This window comes from Phaseolus vulgaris, chromosome 3, assembly GCF_000499845.2.
Source record: "Phaseolus vulgaris cultivar G19833 chromosome 3, P. vulgaris v2.0, whole genome shotgun sequence".
NCBI classification, from domain to species: Eukaryota; Viridiplantae; Streptophyta; class Magnoliopsida; order Fabales; family Fabaceae; genus Phaseolus; species Phaseolus vulgaris.
The window spans coordinates 33,903,404-33,924,272 of NC_023757.2; the positions used below are offsets into that span (position 1 = coordinate 33,903,404).

Below are 20,869 nucleotides of genomic sequence, written 5' to 3' on the forward strand. Positions count from 1 at the left end.
AAATTCGATAACTAAAGTGTTATTTTCTTGTAGTGTATGTAAAAAATAAAGATGGAAAAGAAGACACAAATGACCTGAAAAAGGAGGAAATAATAATTACAAAATCAAAATATATTAAAAGAAGATATTGTTATTACTTCTTGTCGATCCATCTTTTCTTGTCCAGAATTAGGATAACATATATGCATAACTTAATAATTAAAATTTTTAAAATAATCGTAAAAATAACACGTCTGTCATAAAACAATATGTTAAAATTGTAAATTTCTTATATAGATAATATATATTACTACCCACCTTATATTTGCAATCATGAATAACCCTCCAAGATAAGGATGCAGCATTTTTCCAACAAAATCCTTTTAACTTGGACATCAATCAATCAGATGTAAATAATGCAAAATTAATTTTTTTTAGGTATAAATAGTATATTTTTTTATATATTTATAGTAAAAAATTATTAAAATAAGTCATCATCAATTTTCTTTAAATGATAAACAAATTTTTATTATAAATTAAAATGTTACAATTTTGATACTGATTCAAGAAAATATTTGTTCAAATAATTCTTTTGTTATAAATATCCAATAGATTAAGATTTATTATATAGACACGTTATAGTACATATAAAAAAAAACATTTAAGATCAATCAATCAGTCAATACAGGTAAGTTTTTCATAACACTTATTTTTTAAAATAAAAATATTTTAATTTATTAAAAACTTTTTAAAAAACTTTATAATTAGTCACTTTTATCAAAGTTATAATATGTTTACAATCTTATTATTTGGTACAAATATCCTAGGGCTGCTTTTATTAAATTTACTAAATATTTCAATTAAATATCTCAAATTAATATTTTATTATTAAAACCTTAGAGAAAGATGGTTACCAGGGCATAATTTTCCTTTATCAAACAACTAACCCACTTTCGGTCAATGTATTATAAAAATTTGTGGTAATGGAAACATGATATTGAAAGATATGTTTACAAAAGCTATCTAGAAAAAGTTTATTTTGACACTAAAAAAAAAAAGATAAATAATACTAAACTTACATAACAATCCATTATAATAATATATATTAAGATTTTAAGTTAAAAAATAATATAAATATAAGTAAAATATACATGAGAAACCTGTGGTGGGAAAAGTGGAAAAAAAAAACCTGTTATCACAAAATAAATCAAGGAAAATACTTCACTTTTTCTCTCTCATCTATTTTCCAACTCTTTTTGTTCTTTAAATTCAACAGACAAATGTTCCAACACAATCTCAGTTATCTTATCTCTTCCTGGTGTGGAGAACAACTGTGATGGAGCCCGAAACTTTTGTAGCACTGGTAGCTGGTGTCACAGGGATGGCTGGGCTGAGTCTAGCCCAAGCCCTGAAGCAGCCTAATTGTCCCGGAGGCCCATGGAAAGTTTACGGCGCCGCTCGCAGGCCCCCTCCCAGTTGGTTCCCTCCTTCCACCGTCGACCACTTCATCACCTTTGACGCTGTCGACTCTTCCGACACGCGCGCCAAGCTTTCACCCATTGCGAGTGAAGTCACGCACCTATTCTGGGTGAGCTTGCAGGTTCGTGTAGATGAAGAAGCCAACGTGAGAGTCAACGAAACCATGCTCTTCAACGTTCTCTCCGTCCTCAAATCTTGCACGTCTTCAAAGCTTACCCATGTCACGCTCCAAACCGGCACCAAACACTACATGGGCCCAATTTTCGACCCACTCCTCTCTACCCAACTCATCTCCCACGACCCACCCTTTAACGAGAACATGGCGCGACTCCCTTACCCGAACTTCTACTACGCACTCGAGGATCTCGTTGCATCGTACGCGCCATCGCTCACGTACTCAGTGCACCGCTCCTCTATTATAGTAGGCGCCTCCTCCAGGAGTATATACAACTCCCTGGTCACGCTAGCAACCTACGCCGCAATTTGTCGCCACGTAGGATTGGCGTTTCGGTACCCGGGAACGAAGTACACGTGGGAGCATTTCTGTGACATGACTGACGCCGGAGTGTTGGCGCAGCAGCACGTGTGGGCTGCGGTTACCCCTGAGGCTAAAAATCAGGCCTTCAATTGCACAAACGGCGACGTTTTCACGTGGAAGAGCGTCTGGAAGTTATTCTCTGAACTTTTCGATGTGGAGTTCGTGGCGTTGGACGAAACGCAAGACTTGGATTTGGTGGAGGTGATGCGTGATAAGGGTAGCGTTTGGAAGGAGATTGTGGAGAAATACGAGCTTGAGAACACCATATTGGAGGAAATAACCTGCTATGAAGCCGTCCAAGCGGTGCTAGGTTTTAAGTTTCAACATGTATCTAGCATGAACAAGAGTAGAGAATATGGATTTTTTGGGCATGTGGATACCTTTAAGAGTATCAGATTTTGGGTGGAGAAGCTGAAACAGATGAAGATCATACCATCTTATCAACCATCAACTCCCTAAGATAACACTCTTGTAATGCTCATCTTTGCCAAGGTTCTATTTCAAATAATTTAACTTTGTCATAAATAAACTATTAACAATAATAACCATGTTTAAAACATTTTAACATTTTTTTAGTAATTAGATGATATATTATGTTGAACTAATTAAAATTTTTATTCTCCCATATATAAATCAAATTAGGTTGGATAACTCTTAAAAGTATGTTTAGCTATGATAAAAATAATCATCTCACAATTAAATTAAGAGACTATTTAAACAAAACATTCAATATAAAGAACAGTTAGTATTTTTCTTTATCGATGAATACAAAATTCCTATTTTAGTTGCATTAAAATCACTTCAAGACAAACAAATAAAGGTAAAGCCTCAAAAGTACAATATTTTATCATAAGTGTATACATAATTCATTTTTCAGTTAAGGTACATTTGAAGCATACAATATTATACTTAGGGTCATTAAGCTTAAAAGTGTAATCTTTTAATTATGATAAATAAATCATTCATCTTACAACCACATTAAGAAAACTTAAACAATACATTTGGCAGGACTCAATTTCTCTAGGTTAAAAATAGAATAGTTAAATGAAGAACAAATTTTATTTTTTTTAATCAGTAATAAAAATTTAATAAATAGAAGTAATAGGGTACTCCAAACCATGTACAAACAAATTTTATCTTAATTTGATTGTATTACAAGTTAATATAATAGCACGAGGAATAAGTTTATATCATATCAATAATATTATCATGACTGAATTATTTATTTTGTTTAAAAAACTGACAATATTTATAATGATATTTAAATAAAGACTTAATTATAGAAATAGACAGTATGCACTTGGTTTCAAATCACACTTTAGATCATATCGTTATTTTTTAAATGTATTAATTATAAAATATAAAAAATAAAAAATAAAAAATAGGTTGAAATTATAAAAAGTAGTTTTAAATATATAAATATATTTTAAAATATAATCATTTTACATTTTTTTAAACATATGAACAAAGATAACTAAGACAATTGAGAATATAAACACTGTTGTAGATCTAGAAGCATGAGAAAGGATAAGAAAATGGAGCAGAAACTATCTTTGGTGTTTCTTTCTACACCACTTGTTAGAATATCTTTCTATCATAAGCATTAGTCAACAAAAAAAATGATGTTCCAACCATCATTGTGTTTTTTTAGAATAACCAGTTGAGGTAACAACAGGGTAGAAGATTTCTGTTCATAATAAAAAAATCATATATCAAAGTTGGTTGCAGTGGTCGAACAAGAAATATATATATATATATATATATATATATATATATATATATATATATAAATATATATAAAGTGATTCATGAGCACAAGATTCTTCAAAAGACTCATTCAAAGAATAAAACAAATATGTTATAATACTAACTAAAAATCAAGGAAATCTAATGCTTGGTCTCTCTGCCTATCATATTATATGTTTTCATATAAACAGATTATAACAGTCTACATTACAGATACAAGATTGACTAATAATTTCAATAATTATCACAACATAACATAATTATACAACCTATACATTTATCACTCATAGTCTAGACAACATCAATAAATCATACTTGAATTGCTTACTTTGTAAAATAAAAACTTACTTTGTTGAAAAGTTGACCGGTTAAAAGGGTATTGAAAATTCATCCTTAAGAATATATACAAATTTAATAAATTGAACAACTTTACTTATTTACACAGAAAGAAAACTTTTTGTGTAAGTGTCGAAATCAATTTTGTTTTTGTTTGAGCAATTTCACATCATTTTGAGCGATACCTACTTTAGATGAAAAAATAATTAATACAATCTATATCTTAATTAAACGTCATCTAACATATTATCTTCAAAAGAAAAAGACTTTATTCGTATTTCTATTATTTAAAAGCTTACACATCTAAGTGTCTATACTACAGAAAATTATCAAATAGAAACCAATATTTAGAAACCAAAATAATTAGTTGCAATAGTAACTAAATTATAGACCATTTTAGAAACTAAAAAAGATGGTTTAGTTTCTATTATTGTGAAATAGTTTCTAAATTAGTATCTAATTAGCAACTAAGGTTTTAACTACCAATTATTTAGATTCTAAATTTGGTAGCAAAAACCTTAGTTGTTAATTAGATATCAATTTAAAAACCATTTAACCATAATAAAAACTAATTTAGAAACCAACAATTTATTTAGTTCCTAAAATGATCTCTAATTTAGTCACTATAGCAATTAATTATTTTTAGTCTCTAAAATTGGTTTCTATTTCATGATTTTCTTGTAGTACTAGTGTTGTAATAACACTTGTTACTTCATCTAAGTAATATGATTTATTATGATAGAAAAAAAAACATTAAAAATTAAAAACCAAAAAACAATCAATAATTGTAAAAGATAAACTCTTAATAAAATAAGAAATGAAATTTGTAATAAAATAAAGAATGAAGTTTTTAAATAAGCTGATATAATTTATTTTAAAATTATATCTTTAAGAAAAATAGGAATCTTCCCCCATTTCTTTATTCAAATAAGTATTTAAATCAAGCAATTTATTAATCAAACACATTCTATTCTAAGCCAATTCAACGTAATTAATCATTACTAGTCTCTTTTAATTTTAAACCAAAAGAAGGACTAAATTTAGATAACAAACAAAATATAAATTGCATTCTTCATAGTCACGAAATTACGATGAAGAGACATCGTGAGTGCCAATTAAAAATAAATACCTATAATTGACATAAGCAAATACATAAAATTTTGGCAAATGCACTAAACTTGTAGTGAACACAGGGAAACTCTTGAACTCAAGAAAACTAAGATGAAGAACACTCATATATAATGTAGTGAATGAAAAAAAAAAAAAAAAACACCTATAATTGACATGAGCAAACAAATAAAATGTTGGTAAATGCAACAACTTACAGTTTTTTTTATCAGAAAAAATGAATAAATATATGAGTTATTTCAGGAATACATTAACTTTTTTTTTGAAAGATTTACCTGAAGTTCTTACATTACTCATGCTAAATGCATCTTAGAAAAATTGACAGAAATTATATAAATTAATGGCTCAAGACACCTATCAGAATACGAAAAACTTACATTACGTATTCTAGATATGGATCAACTTATAATGACAATGAGTACAAAAAATTTATTTAGATTGGAAGATGAATATAAATGGTTTGAATTAAATTATAAAAATATCAATAACTTTATTTATTATTAATTGTTTTAATTAATTATTAGAATAAATAAAATAAAGAACTTTTGGTTCCCGTAAATTGTGTTTTTTTTTTTACTTAAATCAAACAAGGAAAGTGCGTCTTTCAGCACCGTCTCTTTCCGCTCATATATAAAAACACAGTGAAAAGGAGCTGCAATGAAAAAATAAAGTTGAAAATAATAAAAAGTACAAAAAATGATTAAATTATGTAGTGGAAAAAGTTTTAACTATAAAAAAAGTAATAGTTAATTTTTTTTTTTTAAAAAAACATGAGCAGATGAAAATAATACATGCCTCATTTGGATCCACAAAACTCCAATGAAATAGGAGGAAAAAAACTCATCACCATGAAACATCCATAGTCACCAATCATACTACAAAACAGCCTCCCAAACATATGATGACACTCATGCAATTGCTGCCAAAGAAATAAAACGAGAAGGGGAAAGAAATTGTATCAAAATCACAAGGAAAAAAAGTTAAAAATTATAATTTAAATAATTTTATTTTTTTTAGCAAAGAATTAAATTAAATAAAAGGAAATACTTCAGGGGTATCCTAACCTGTGTACAGAAAAAGGAAAGAAATCTATCTATATCTAGAACAAACACCTCTTCCCTTCTTAAAAAACTAATAAAACTTTCAATAAGGGACCATAAACAGTTTGCACCAAGAACAGGTACCATAAACTAGGTGACACAAGACAAGGCTTCATTAGAGCTAAGCCAACACCAACGAAACAACTAATTCTATCATTCCTCCAACACATCACAAACCTTGCATCCCCATGGATCATCCACGGCTTCCAGCAAAGTCACTACACCATAAACTAGGTGTTGGAATCTTATATCTTCATATTTACCAACCAGAGCCAGCCAAAAAACCAAATTGGCAGCAACAAATAATTAGCTGCAGCACACATCAAATAGCATTCTAGGATTGATACAGGCCTTGATTTGGCCTTGGATAACATCTGTCATATCTACCATCAGAACCACTGATAGCATCCTACATCCCTTCATTTGGATTAAGCTGTCCCTGCATAACGCTGTCATGTAATTAAAAAGGCAAACAACACACTACAACATCGTTTCCATCACCATCCAAATCTTCACCGTGGCACTTTAAGCACCTAGCCCTTCCGAATTGCTATGCACTAATACCCATACCAAGAAAACTCACTCCACTAGATCCCGCATCTAAACAGTATTATGGAATGACACTCATCCTTGAGATCAGAATCTCTTATGAAGTGGCAACCTCCAGTTGTGCTCATCTTCTCCACCTTGTCTCCAACATGGTCTCTAAAATCCAGCAGCATATACTTCCTTAGTTGGTTTTTTGACCATGATGGGTTTTTTTTTTTTTTTTGGTTTTTACCAAAATGGGGTCCGTTTAAAAAAAATTACAAATTTAGGCAAGTCGTGCCAATTCGGCACGACTTCATATGCAAAAATTGTTCCAATTAGGCACGACTTCTGCCATGTCATACTGAAGTCGTACCAACTTAGCACGACTTCTGCCCTGTCATATTGAAGTCGTGCCAACTTGGCACGACTTCTGCCTTATCATACAGAAGTCGTGCCAAGTTGGCACGACTTCTACGACGTCATATTTTTTTTAAAAAAAAATTATTGTTTATATATTGGATAGTAAGTTATGTAATGTTAAAAATTAATTTGATACATAATTTTCTAAGAGTGTTAGTTTTAAGAAATAAAAAATTGGATAATCGTGTATGGATCATGTTTGACGGTAATGTAATACAATAACTTGATTATTTGCTTAATTAAAAAATGAAGAAAATTGTTATTGAATTTGGAAATAAATAGATAAATGAAAAATTATTATATTTGGAAAATAAATAGAGAATTATTGTTGTGAATTTGCAAAATAAATAGTTTGAGAAGTAATGATTTTACATAACACGTAATGATGAGAAGAAATTAATTTTTAACATTACATAACTTACTACCTAATATATAAACAATAAAATTAAAAAAAAATTAAAAAAATTATGACGTGGCAGAAGTCATGTCAGGTTGACACGACTTCAGTATGACAGGGCAGAAGTCGTGCCAAGTTGGCACGACTTCAGTATGATAGGCAGAAGTCGTACAAAGTTGGCACGACTTTAGTATAACATGACAGAAGTCGTGCCTAATTGGACGACTTCTGCATATGAAGTCGTCCCAATTAGGCACGACTTGTCTAAATTTGTAATTTTTTTTAAACGGACCCCATTTTGGTAAAAACAAAAAAAAATAACCCCATCATGGTAAAAAAACCTCCTTAATTGGTCCTAGAGAATCAATCTTGTAAAACCCTCCATTGGCCTTTAGTTTTCTATTGTTTTACCTGCGATAAGAAATACTACCCTTCACACTTTTTCAGCTAAATCAAAATACACTATATACCCCTAACATTAGTCAAGGAATAATTCAGATGACAATTTAGTACTGCAAAACCAACAACACCATACAAATTATATTGAGAACATTGATTATATTTTTCTTCATTTATTTTGTAACCATATTAATGCATGTTAAAGGAGATAACATCCAGTCCGAGAAAGAGAACTTCACTTTTCTTACTTTATGTTTCATCTATACCCATGATCAGATTTGTGCCATAGTAAAAATTTCCTCATCATCTATTTTTGCTTGGTTAAAAATAACCTTGTTTCTAAACTTCCAGATGCACCAAACCACTGAGACCCAAAGGCTTTTCCATAAGCGGTTACCTTCTTGATTAAAACAAATACAAGAGAATTGTTGAAAGTGATGAAACAAATATAATTTAAATAATTTTACATTTGACTTGTAAAAATAAGATATAGACAAGTTTCAATTATTTACAAAAATATCATAATATATTTTTTTAATCTTCTTTTAATCTATGGAAAATGTGTCATCAAAGACTAAATTTATACTAGTAAAACAAGTTATTTATACTCTAATGGGTTATTATTATTCAAACAAAATGAGAGTATGTATAAGAAAATTGATTTAAATATTTGAATTATTTTCATGGATTTGAAGTGATTTCATTCAATTAACATCATCTCATTTATATTATTTTATTATCAGTGGAATGTTTGCTATTTATTTATTGTTATTGTGTTGTCCTGAGCCTATTCAGTGTTAAAGAGGTCCATGACCTAAGATTTTATTTAAATAAAAATTTAGGGAGTGGTGAGATAAAATCCAAGGATAAGGGGTACATTTATTGATGAATTTTATGGCATAATATTCCTTCTGAGTTTGAAAACATACGGAAATAATAATGAGAAAAGTGGAATGAGTTTTTTTGGTAACTGCTTTTGAAAGCCTACTTCTTTCTTTCTTGTACCTTCATACACCTAATTTTTATCTCAAAAATGTCTTTCTATATAAAAAAATAAAAAATTAAAGTGTCATTATATTCTGGAGGGTAAATTCCCTATCTAGCACCATTTAGACTTTTATTTCCCTAACTAGCACCCTTTTGTTTTTATTTCCCTATCTAGCACCCTTTTGTTTTTATTTCCCTATCTAGCACCCTTTTGTTTTTATTTTCCTATCTAGCACCCTTTTATTTTTTATTTCCGTATCTAGCACCATTTCAAAAATAAATAAATAAATAATAATTTATTTATTTTTTGATAATTTTAATTTTGAATGCATTAAAAAATAAATATTTTTAATGTATTCGGATTTTGAAATACTTACTAAAAACATAAAAGATATAAAATAAAGGCAAAACAAATTAAGATAAAGATAAAAGATATAAAAATAAATCCAAATAAGATAAATATAAGATATATAAGACGATACTAAATAAGTATATGTTGATCATAAAAATGAAAATAAATGAAAGATGATAATTCATTTAATATTTTCTTCAATGGTACATTAAGTAGTTTATGCGAAATGAAACATAATTAATGACGAGAAGTGCACAATCCAGTAATGTTGGGACATATTCTTTATGTGGGTCTTGGTGTTTGACAATATGAACATTTTTTTTCCGATCATGTTGTTCTTTTATGTCCATATCAGTCCTTATTTAACTTTGTTTTTTTTATAATTATGTCCTGTATTTTTTACTTCAAATTAACATAATTACATCATCAATAATAATAAAAATAAATACTAATTTATGTTTATATATTCAACTTTTATGTTGTTGTAGAGTTTAATTTTTTATTTTATTCATTCTTAAAAAAATTTAAACTAAACATTTTAAATTTATTACTTTTTTATTTTTATTTTGTAAAAACACATTTCTTTATTCATTAACTATATTTCTAACTGTTTTAAACATTAAAAATATTTATTTTTTAATGCATTCAAAATTAAAATTATCAAAAAATAATAATTTATTATTTTTTAATTTATTTTTGAAATGGTGCTAGATAGGGAAATAAAAATAAAAATGTGCTAGATAGGGAAATAAAAACAAAAGAGTGCTAGATAAGGAAATAAAAACAAAAGGGTGCTAGTTAGGAAAATAAAAGTGTAAATGGTGCTAAATAGGAAATTTATCCTATTCTGGATTATATAATCTGAAAGTTTTTTTTTTATATTCATAATTAGCTTCTGATTAATTAATTCATAATTTTTTTTAAATTTGTGATTAGTTTCCGAATTATACATTGTAGAAGTTTTTTTTATATGAGATTAGCTTCTAGATTTTGTAATTAAGATATATAATTCATAAATTCAGAAAAAACTTCGAAATCGAAAATATTTTTAAATTATATATGGGAGTAATACAAGAAGCATAACAAAAATGTATGGAAGGCTCTGCTTTGAAACATAGAAATTAGAAGGTGACAATTGGAGCATGAGGGACAGACTTTTGGATTGGTGAACAGTCCCAACCCTCTTCTTTGCTATAAGAGATGACGAAGTGTTTTGGGGTCCAATTTTCCCCCTTTTCTTCTCTTTCTCTCCCGACCTCCCTCTGTCTTTCCTCCACAATTTTCTTAGCTTCTCTTGCTTTTTCCCACTCTTTGCTCAATATGGCTTCGCTTAACTCTCCCCAAATAAGGGCTGTTTCTGTTGCCCAAACACTCTGATAATGTATAACACAATTTCATTCAGAAGACATGCACATTCACATTTTCAGCAAAGAGAAATTGAAAAAATAATCATTCTTTAAATTATCTTTTTATCCTAGGCATGGAAAGAGTGTTCTCTAGCAGTCAGCATTCTTTGGGGAAATATAGAGGCAGAAGAAACTAACAAGCAAGTGAAATACATGTGTTTACCTCTGGTTCCTTGACGATTGGAGCTTTAAGCCCTGAAATAACTTCTCTTGCATCATATATCACTCTTTCTTCCGCGTTAGATGCATTTTTAACTTTTACAGTTCTGTTGCATTTTGTGGATTAGGAACTTTTTAGTAAACAATTGGAAAACACTGGTTTTTGGTATAAACAGGAGCATATAGGTTATTAACAAAAATTCAAAGAGAGATTACCTGTCCCAATGACCTTCAATTTTGTGTAGAATCTTGTGAGACAATGAATCATAGATTTTTCCTTTAATCTGTCTTCGACCTGCACCAAACCCAAAGAAAGATTGGCTCATGTAGTTTAATTCTGCCACAAGGCCTGTTTCTGGGCACCGGATAGTGAGATTGCCAACCCATTCAGTCCCGGGGATTGGAAGAATTCTGATTACTAGATTCGGAGAATTCATTTCATACGTCTCTCCATGATTGTGGAGCTTCAACTGTCGTTTGCCATGCACCTTGGTTTCTATCGAAGTACCTGCATATTTGGTTTTGTTATGCACCATTAACCACAATTCAAACATCCATGCTCCAAATCATCAATTGAAGCAAAATCAAGAATGAAAAAATGTTTGATCCTGATATCAATATTTATACCATTGAACTTTGAAACCGGAGAGTGGCACCATGTCATGTCTATGTTTTCCTGGTGATCAGTGCCATAGAGGGCAGATACAGGAGGGTGGTGTGAAACCTGCAAACAGAAGCAGATGCATGTAAAAATCCTAATTAATTTATGTTTAAAAAGCAGAAAAGGGTGTGGTGATGAAAGAATTTTGAAACCAAAATGAGAATGATAAAAAAAGAGTGAGTAAGTATAGTACCTGCTCAAGTAAGAGATTGAGGTTTCCTTTGGAAACATGGTGAGTCTCACCAAGAGTGGGATTGTAGGGTGCAACACCAAACCTTAGAGGGCGTGTAGTAGAAATGGTCCATGCTACTACTAATATAAGTCTATCTAGTGGGGTCTTCCCACTGTTGAGGTTGCTTAACAAATCTGATGCTGTGCAATATATAGATTCTGCATAGCACTGTAGTTGTGACTTTGGCATGTTGAACACAGGTGGCAGCTGTGGACCAATACAGATTCAACAACCAAATCCAACTATCATTTTCTATTGCTTATGAATCATCATAAAAAATATATGTACCCAAGATAGTAAGAAGTTTCTATATATTAAATATAATTCTACTTGGTAGTAGTAAATATATGACTTATTTTCTTTTTTAGTTCTATATTTATAAATTTTACTTTTAGTGTTATTACAGTAAATTTATTAGTTCAATTTAACTTTTTATTGTTACTAGTATAATCGGAATTTATAAATAATATTTAATTTAACTTTTTATTGTTAAAATAACATTTAATTTAATCAAATATAATACTTAAATATTTTTTACTTTAAAAATAATTTTTATTTCATGATTTTTTTAATTATTTTTTTGTCTAAATTTTTTTCAGGAAAAAAGAAACTAATTTCTATATGTTTTTCAAGTAATGTAGAACCTAAACTTGCCTTGAAGCATGAGAGATCAGATCCTTGCCGAATATTCTTGAAGAGACTTAATATGCGTTGCAGAATATTTGGAGCTTCACAGTGTTCATCTGAACCTGATTCGCCCTCAAGTGTTAGTGGTTTTGAGAGCACAATTTTTGAGTCCTACGGGTATAAGAATAAAAGTTCAAATTAAAATTATGTGTGTAGATTAAATTAATAATAAAGAATAGATTATGAGAAGACAATAAAAGTGAAATATCCATAAACTTATAATAATATCTTGAAATTTTAGGATAAAAGGTATATATCTGATTATTATAAATTAAAAACCAAAAATTAGTGCCTAACTAATATGAACATATATATGGAGGATAGAGTAAAATAGGAGAAGACGTGTATGAATATGCTTCACACCAATCTTAATAATGTATTAAACATAGTATTCCCCACCCCACCCACATGCAGTACTACGTTGAACTCGTAGTTAAATGGTTCCATGATAAAGTCATCATGAACATTAATGAGCTTCTCACTTTTGGTAACCATTAATTTCTCACATTCAATCACGTATAGAACTTCTCATGTGCTTGCATGGAAACAACTCGCAATCACATCTCATAATAAACCTTACCATAGCTCATACCATTTACTTCACAAATCCAATTTTAATGAATAACCTTATCTAAATTAAGATACCTAATTTGGAAACTTTTATTTAAAAAAATCTTTTAAGAAGTTTCTCTTTTTATAAGTACGATGGTGTTAGACTTTTCAGTTTTTTATCATCAATTTGATTTTGTACAACCTTAACTATATCATCCATGTCTAGTTATTCATAAGTTGTTAAATTTTAGGTTTATAACTTTATTTTGTATAAAGATTAGAACATTTCCTCAAATATTTTCTTTAATTTAATTTATTTTTTATTAATAAAAAATTACATCCAATCATCAACTTATTAGTAGGTGAGACCTAAAAATAAATTGAGATTTTTTATTTTAAAATGTTAAAAAAATTTATTGAAATATATAGTTATTTTTAACTTTAAATACTACTAACAAATAATCTCAGATCATTTTTGTTTGTATTAGTGAGTCTCAAACATGATGCAACAAACACTACAAGAAAATCATGAAATAAAAACTATTTTTTATATACTAAAATAATTAGTTGCAATAGTAACTAAATTAGAGATCATTTTAGAAACTAAAAAAAATAGTTTATAAATTAGTTTCTATTATTATTAAATATTTTCTAATAAATAATACTTTCCCTATGTTTTTAATAAATTAACTCTCATCCCCTATGTTTTTAATAAATTAACTCTTTTTATCATTATTTTACTTAATTAAATAAAATTTAAAAAAATTATTAAAATTTAAAATTATTTTTAGGAGATAAAAATTAAATGAAAAAGGCTGAATAATTTTAATTCTTTCCATTAAAAATATCATAAAAACATATTATGACTAAATTATAAAAGTTTCTTTAAAATATTTTAAAAAAATATATTAAAAAATCGGAAATTTAAAAAATAATTTAATTTTGTGTTTATAAAGTTCTTTAATTTTTATGTTTTAAATATTTAATTTCTAATTTTTATAAATTTTTATTTAACTTTTAGTTGATATTATATTTTTAAATATAATAAAGCTGGTAAGTATCACTTTATTACAAAAAAAGTATAAAAGGTATACATGTCTATTTAAAAATCAAAGAAAAATTAATATTATTTTATTAAAATATAAAAATAAATGTTTATTTTAAAATTAGTGTAAATGTTATTAAAAAACCCTTATATTTTGGCTAAAACTTAAAACTGATAAAAGAATATGTATTTTAAAAAATAGTATCCCTAATATTTCTTATAAATGTCAAATGAGGAGAGTTTAGATAATTTTTTTTTAAAAAAGGTATTTTTTAAAAGTAAACAATGAGATTTGCGCTATTTATGAGAGTAGCAAACGTCTTGCCACCACGAATTCATCTATCCGGATATTTTGACAAAAAATCACAAACAACAAATAAAGGATAGAAAAACCTTTTTAAAACTTTAATATTAAATTTAATTTTAAATAGTTAATTAAAAAGTATCAATAATTACGTCTCCTGTGCCAGTATAAGTGATTTAGATATTAACTAAAAAAAATTTAAAAAATTTAAAAAAATTTAAGTTAATAATTAAAAAAATGCATAAGTTTAATGTAAACTTTAAAAGGAGATACTCTTATAAAACAAATATGACATGTAATTATGTAAAAGTTAGGTACAATTATTTTCCTTTTGAGATGAGAAATAAATTCTGCTATACATGAATATAGTAAAGAAAAAACAATAGACTAAAAAGGAAAGAAACATTAGACTAAAAAGGAAAGAAACATTAATTATATAAGTTACTTTTAAATACTGATAATTTATTTAATTTATTCGTAAAATAATTTATAATCTAATCAAATAGTAATTAATTATTTTAGTTTTTAAAATTACTTTTTATTTAATAATATTTTCATTAATATATATATATATATATATATATATATATATATATTTAACACAGCGTCTCCAAATAATAAGGGATTATAGAATTACAGACAGAAAAAATCAAGGATAACCAACAACTAATTAACACAAACCAAGTCCTTTCATAATAGTACATATAACATGAAGTGTTTGGCTAATATTTGTCGATTCTTGAATACTGAATTTTTGTTACTTTATGTAAGTGTGCAGTTAAATATTACAAAGCAAAAACCAAAGTTAAGCCTAAAAGGATTTCTGAAAATTTTAGCAGAATGAATGCTTTTATCTGCACTAGTTGCAATTCTGTGGCTTTGAAAGCTTATTACTGTCTGCAATTTAAGTTTATTTTTATACAAAGATTACGAAAAATAATAAATATATCTATTTTTTAAAACAATTTCATTCTCTTAAATTAATAATTTAAAGATGAATTAAAAATAAATTAAATTTTTAATAACATTTATAACGATTAATTCATTTGTCATAATAATCTAAATAGCGACAAACTTGTAAATATCAAATGATTTTCTATGTCATATGAAATTAAAATTGATGTATAGTTCAAGTTTTTTTTAAGATATTTGTTTTGGTATTCAGCTATTTTTTTTATTTGTCTTTACTATCCAATCTTATTATTACCGCCTCTTTTTTCCTCCTCCACGAAACTACCATTTCACACCACTATTCACTAAGGTGAGATACAGTATTTTTTTTTTCAAAATGTATATGAAGGAAAATAAATAAAGATAACATAACATTTTTTTTTAAATGTAATACTTTATGTCGGTAAAATATCATTACATGAAAAAATGATTTATTAGAAATAATTTCTGTAGTGCGTGTTTCTATCTATGTGCAACTTATTTTTTTCTGAGTTCAGCAAAAGATAATGTAGAGAAACTGGTTTGCGGCATTACTAGTAAAATCATAGAAGGAACTAACAGAGTTTTGATATATTTGAACTCACAATTAAAAGACCAATATAAATGGACAATTTGTTTATCTTCATACATAATATGGTTAATCTCTTAAATTTGTGATGAGGCAGAACTATTTTTAATAAATCTTGCTCTATCCAGGTATGGCTGAAAGTCTTCCACCATAATACTGTGTTATTTCTGTTGATTTTTAAAGAACGTAAAACTTTCAAAAGTTTGGTAAGGAATAGTATGAAGATATGAAGTTAGGGAGATGCCAGAAAAAGATATATAGAAAGAGAGATTAATGAGAATATAACGTACCATTGTAATTTGAAACTTGATGGACGCAAAATTGTAGGAGCAGGTGAACGAAAATGAAAGTTGGTGTATGAATAGGGAGAAGGTATTTGTTCAGACAGAACCTCTCTGAGTTCTTTCTGAGAGAAATTAAGAATACAGAAAGCAACCAAGGTTTATTACAATTTTATAATCACTTCATTATTTTTCTGTGAAGTTATAAAGATGGAAAAAGGAAGCGAAATATGATATTTGGAATGAGTCGATTAATTTAGAGTGGGTCCTAATAATAAAATAAGACGATAAGACTGCCACTGATCATTTAATATAAGGACAGTATTGGTTGGTTGTTGAACAGGACTTAGTTCGGTTTACCATCAATGGAGCAGTCAAATTCAATGCACTTCTTACGGACACTATTACAAGCATTAGGGTTTACTGAAAATAAAATGTCTTTTGAGAGTTACTATAGTTCATTCATATAACTACAACTATTATACCACTTAATTGATACTATTGTTCTTGTAATTTTTGGTGCCTGGAAAACCTTGAAGGAGCTCAGAAGATTCATCTCTAAATTGTTTAGAGATGTTGGACATTCTAGGAGATATACCACTCTCTCAAGTAAATAAAGAACAAGATCTGTAGGTTAAGGTTTCAGGATGGGAGAGAATTTCACAATACAAAAAGAGGTTTCTGTGGTTAGTCCTTAATTTTTTTTAATTCATAATTTTAGTTTCTTTGAAAAAATATTTGTATTCTTAATATTGGGGTCTTGTACAAAATCAAAAGTTTTTATGAAATTTAGCATTCTTAATAAAATCATTATACTGGTTTAATAGAATGATTGGAACCCATACTTAACTCTACTTGAATGAGTAACTCTCTTTCAGAATTGATTAGTATGGGAAATAGAGGGTACGTGGAAGTTTCTTCAATCGCACATTTCAATCTTTTACATTCCTCACTCTTCATTCATTGTGAGGGAAATAGAGAGTTTCATATTCACGTGGGATGCATGTGCCCTCATCTCTACTCCTCTTCCTCTCTCCCATTTCCAACACCAATCTGATGAGAGGGACACTGTTCTTTCAATTTGTTTCCTTCTTTCTATGACAAATTGGACAGTTCATTGCAGATTTCATGGCAAGAATTCAAAAGCAATACCTGCTTCACTTATTGCTTTTCATAACAACCATGCATATTGCTTTAGCTCATGACTTTCACAATATCTAACCCCCTTCATATATATATGAGTTTTAAAACATAGATGAAAATAATGCAGCATGCCGTTGTTTGTTGGAAAAGATGGTAACAGTTTTAAAAGATATACAAATAAATTACAAGGAGATGATAGGAGCGTTTGGGACCCACTTTTCAATTGGTGAACAGTTCCATCCCTTTTCTTTGCTACAAGACACCAAAAAGTGTTTAGGAACCCAATTTTCTCCTTTTGATTCTCTTTCTCTGTGAAGCTCCCTTTGTCTTTCTTCTATACTTTTCTTTGCTTCTTTTGCCTTTTCCCAGTCTTTGCTTAAGATGGCTTCGCTCAATTTATTCCAAACTAGAACTGTTTCTGTTGGCCACACTCTCTGCATAATAATGTACAACACAATCTAATAATAAAACGGGACACTTGCACATTCACATTTTAAGCAATGAAAATTGAGAAAATATATATACATGTATGTGTGTTATCATTAAGGAAAATGTACTTCCTAGAGCTAACACAAACAATATATGATATTTATTACCTCTAGATCCTTGACAACAGGAGCTTGGAGTCCTGATATAACTTCTTTTGCATCATATATCACCCTTACTTCTGCATTGTCTGTATTCTTCACTGTTACAGTACTGCAACAATGTGGGAATGATTGGATTAGGAACATATAGGTAAACAATTGACAAAAAGTGGTGAAAGGTACGTAGGTTTTGATTTCTGAGGACATATAGGTAATTAGTTAATAAAACTTCAGAGTGGGATACCTACCTATCCCAATGACCTTCAATTTTACACAGAATTTTCTTAGATAATGAATCAAAAATCTTCCCTTTAATCAGTCTCCGATTTGTTCCAAACCCAAAGAAAGATTGGCTTATGTAGCTTAATTCTGCCACAAGACCTGTTTCTATGCACCGAATAGTGACATTGCCAAACCAATCATTCCCAGGGACTGGGAAAATTCTGATCAGGAGATTAGGAGAATTCATTTCATAAGTCTCTCCATGATTGTGGAGCTTCAGCTCTCGTTTGCCATGAACATGAGCTTCTACTGAAGTACCTGCATGATTGATTTTGTTATGTATAAGTCTTTCTTTAATAATTCGAATTCAAAATTCAGAAAACGTTGGAACATTAATTATGATCAACTGAAGCTAAAATTAAGGATGACAAAGATTTCCAATTATTATGAAAATGAACATATTTATTTTATAAAAGAACATATATATGTTGAAGAACTTAAATTACCAGTGAATTTTGGAACAGTAGAATTGCACCATATAATTTCTATGTTCTCCTTAGAATCGGTTGCATGGAGAGCAGACACCGGAGGGTGATGTGAAACCTGAGAACAAAGCATATTTGTATGGAGATTTGAATTAAGCGTTTTAGGGAAAAGTGAGAATGAAATAACATAGTGAGTATAGTACCTGCTCCAGTAAGACATTGAGGTTTCCTTTGGAAACATGGTGAGTCTCACCAAGAGTGGGATTGTAAGGTGCAACACCAAACCATAAGGGGCGCACTGCAGAAATGGTCCATGCTACAACAGATATGAGTCTATCCAATGGTGTTTTGCCACCGTTGAGGTTGCTTAGGATGTCTAATGCTGTGGAATATACGCACTCTGCATAGCACTGAAGCTCTGACTTGGGCATGTTGAACTCAGGTGGAAGCTGCACCAGTAATCACTTACAATAATATGAGAAATCAAAATTACCTTTTCAAACATAATTTACAACTCTATCATTTCTTGAAAAATGTCACAAACTTTAGTACCAACTCTTTCAATTTAGTCATGTAATAAAAATGTTAATTGTTATATATATATATATATATATAATATGGTGTAGGTAGCTTACCTTGAAGCAAGAGACATCGGATCCTGGGCGAACATTCTTAAAAAGACTTAGTATGCGCCGCAAAATGTTTGGAGCTTTATAGTTTGTTTCCTGATCTGATTGCCTCTCCAGTGATAATGGCCTACTGAGGACTATTTTTGTCTCCTACACCACAAAACAAAACATAACACACACTATGATTTGTGAGTGATGAGAGAAATGAATGATGAAGGTCAGAAGCTGAATGAATGTGTACTTAGTTACCATGTATGTCTGCAACAACTTCACTTGCTGAACTCAGAAGCTAGCTAAGGTGAAGCTGAATATATATTTTGTTGTACAAGTGGTAGCTGCTTTTATTTATATCATACCTACACTGTAAAACCTAATTTGCCCTCTACATAACACAGTACATGTGTGTGTAATAACTACACTTCAATGCATAAACAGTTACTATAAATTTTAGGTTACAGTAATTTAAAGATAATTTCTAGCGGTGTGGCCAGGAAGTAGATACATTGAAAAGGTACTATTTGTTTCCATTAAAAAAAAATTGTTGAGAAATAGGATGAATATGTATAATTGATTTCGATGATCTTGAAGAAAAATAAATGAAACTGTAATGTTTCAATCGGTGTTCACATGTTGCTGCATCATGGATCGACAACGCGAGCACGTTTAACATGTCTCACTCAAGCTTTGTGACAATAAATACTGCGTTCCAGACCCAACGTTTTGTTTCTGCCTCGTGTATCGTTTTGGTCCTTCCTTTTTTTTTGGTTTTTACTATTTTAATTGTGAAATATCTATCTATTCATAAACGAGATATTTCATATTTATAAAAAAATATTAATATGACATTCTACTGGATATTTATCTAAATACATCTCAATTATCACTCTATTTTTTTCAAAAAATATAATAAATAAGAAATTCGATGATATGAATTCGATAATTTACATATAGGAGACACATACTTCCACCTTAAAACTTTAAAGTGATAAATTTGTTAATTTTTGTGCTTTTTCTTTATATATTATTCATGTTACACATCTCTCTTTATTGTTAAATGTTTAATTTCATATTTGAATTTTTTACAATCTCTTTCGAAATCTCTTTCGAGTATAAATGTGTTCACACATTGCAAACTTTCTTCCCAATTTGAAAGTGGCCCAGGTTGAAAAACACTCCATATGTAAACAATCTTGGCAACTTCTCCCTGCACCATATCAATTTCAACATACACCCAATCTTCTATTTAAAATATAAAAATATTCCCTCAAAATGATAAAAATAATCTTAAATAAATAAAAATATAGATAAAAATTACTTCCGGAATCTTTTATTTGGAAATATTTTGGATTTCAATTTCTTGAACATATTTTTGAATTTCAAAACTTTTTATCCAAAAATGCATTTTCAATTTTGTGTTCCAAATTTTTTTTTGTCCGAAATGCATTTTTTTAATTTTGAATTATATTTATTATTTTGGATTTTTAAATTCGAAATAAGGATAATTTTGAAAATTTTTAAAAAATAATAGAATGCAAGTTAGAATTGATATCGCACAAAAAGAAATT

The 20,869-nt window shown here is 28.9% G+C and overlaps 3 protein-coding genes across 3 annotated transcripts; 1 reads left to right on the plus strand and 2 right to left on the minus strand.

Annotated features, from left to right (window-relative positions):
- The first annotated feature begins 1,146 nt into the window (after positions 1–1,146).
- LOC137807248 (3-oxo-Delta(4,5)-steroid 5-beta-reductase-like) lies at positions 1,147–2,561 on the plus strand. Its single transcript, XM_068607766.1, has one exon. The coding sequence runs from the start codon at positions 1,316–1,318 to the stop codon at positions 2,453–2,455; it is 1,140 nt and encodes a 379-aa protein (XP_068463867.1). The 5' UTR covers positions 1,147–1,315; the 3' UTR covers positions 2,456–2,561.
- Positions 2,562–10,421: 7,860 nt separating this feature from the next.
- Positions 10,422–16,414, minus strand: LOC137807251 (oxysterol-binding protein-related protein 4B-like). The gene is made up of 7 exons (XM_068607769.1): positions 16,248–16,414; positions 12,505–12,648; positions 11,812–12,057; positions 11,585–11,681; positions 11,174–11,465; positions 10,962–11,064; positions 10,422–10,765 (listed from the first exon to the last, which is right to left on the minus strand). Exons 1-7 carry the CDS (start codon positions 16,248–16,250, stop codon positions 10,514–10,516), a joined length of 1,137 nt encoding a protein of 378 aa, XP_068463870.1. The 5' UTR covers positions 16,251–16,414; the 3' UTR covers positions 10,422–10,513.
- A 1,030-nt stretch (positions 16,415–17,444) lies between these two features.
- Positions 17,445–19,807, minus strand: LOC137807252 (oxysterol-binding protein-related protein 4B-like). Its single transcript, XM_068607771.1, has 7 exons — positions 19,554–19,807; positions 19,311–19,454; positions 18,879–19,124; positions 18,697–18,793; positions 18,217–18,508; positions 17,978–18,080; positions 17,445–17,815 (listed from the first exon to the last, which is right to left on the minus strand). Exons 1-7 carry the CDS (start codon positions 19,554–19,556, stop codon positions 17,564–17,566), a joined length of 1,137 nt encoding a protein of 378 aa, XP_068463872.1. The 5' UTR covers positions 19,557–19,807; the 3' UTR covers positions 17,445–17,563.
- Positions 19,808–20,869: the final 1,062 nt, after the last annotated feature.

Excerpts from the sequence above, each read along its gene's own strand:
- LOC137807248 (XM_068607766.1), top strand. The coding sequence starts at position 1,316 with ATGGAGCCCGAAACTTTTGTAGCACTGGTAGCTGGTGTCACAGGGATG.
- LOC137807251 (XM_068607769.1), bottom strand. Across the intron at positions 12,058-12,504 it reads CTGATCTCTCATGCTTCAAG|CTGCCACCTGTGTTCAACAT; the intron begins GCAAGTTTAGGT and ends ATTGGTCCACAG. Across the intron at positions 10,766-10,961 it reads CAATCGTCAAGGAACCAGAG|AGTGTTTGGGCAACAGAAAC; the intron begins GTAAACACATGT and ends ATACATTATCAG.
- LOC137807252 (XM_068607771.1), bottom strand. Across the intron at positions 19,125-19,310 it reads CCGATGTCTCTTGCTTCAAG|CTTCCACCTGAGTTCAACAT; the intron begins GTAAGCTACCTA and ends TTACTGGTGCAG. Across the intron at positions 18,794-18,878 it reads TCAATGTCTTACTGGAGCAG|GTTTCACATCACCCTCCGGT; the intron begins GTACTATACTCA and ends CTTTGTTCTCAG.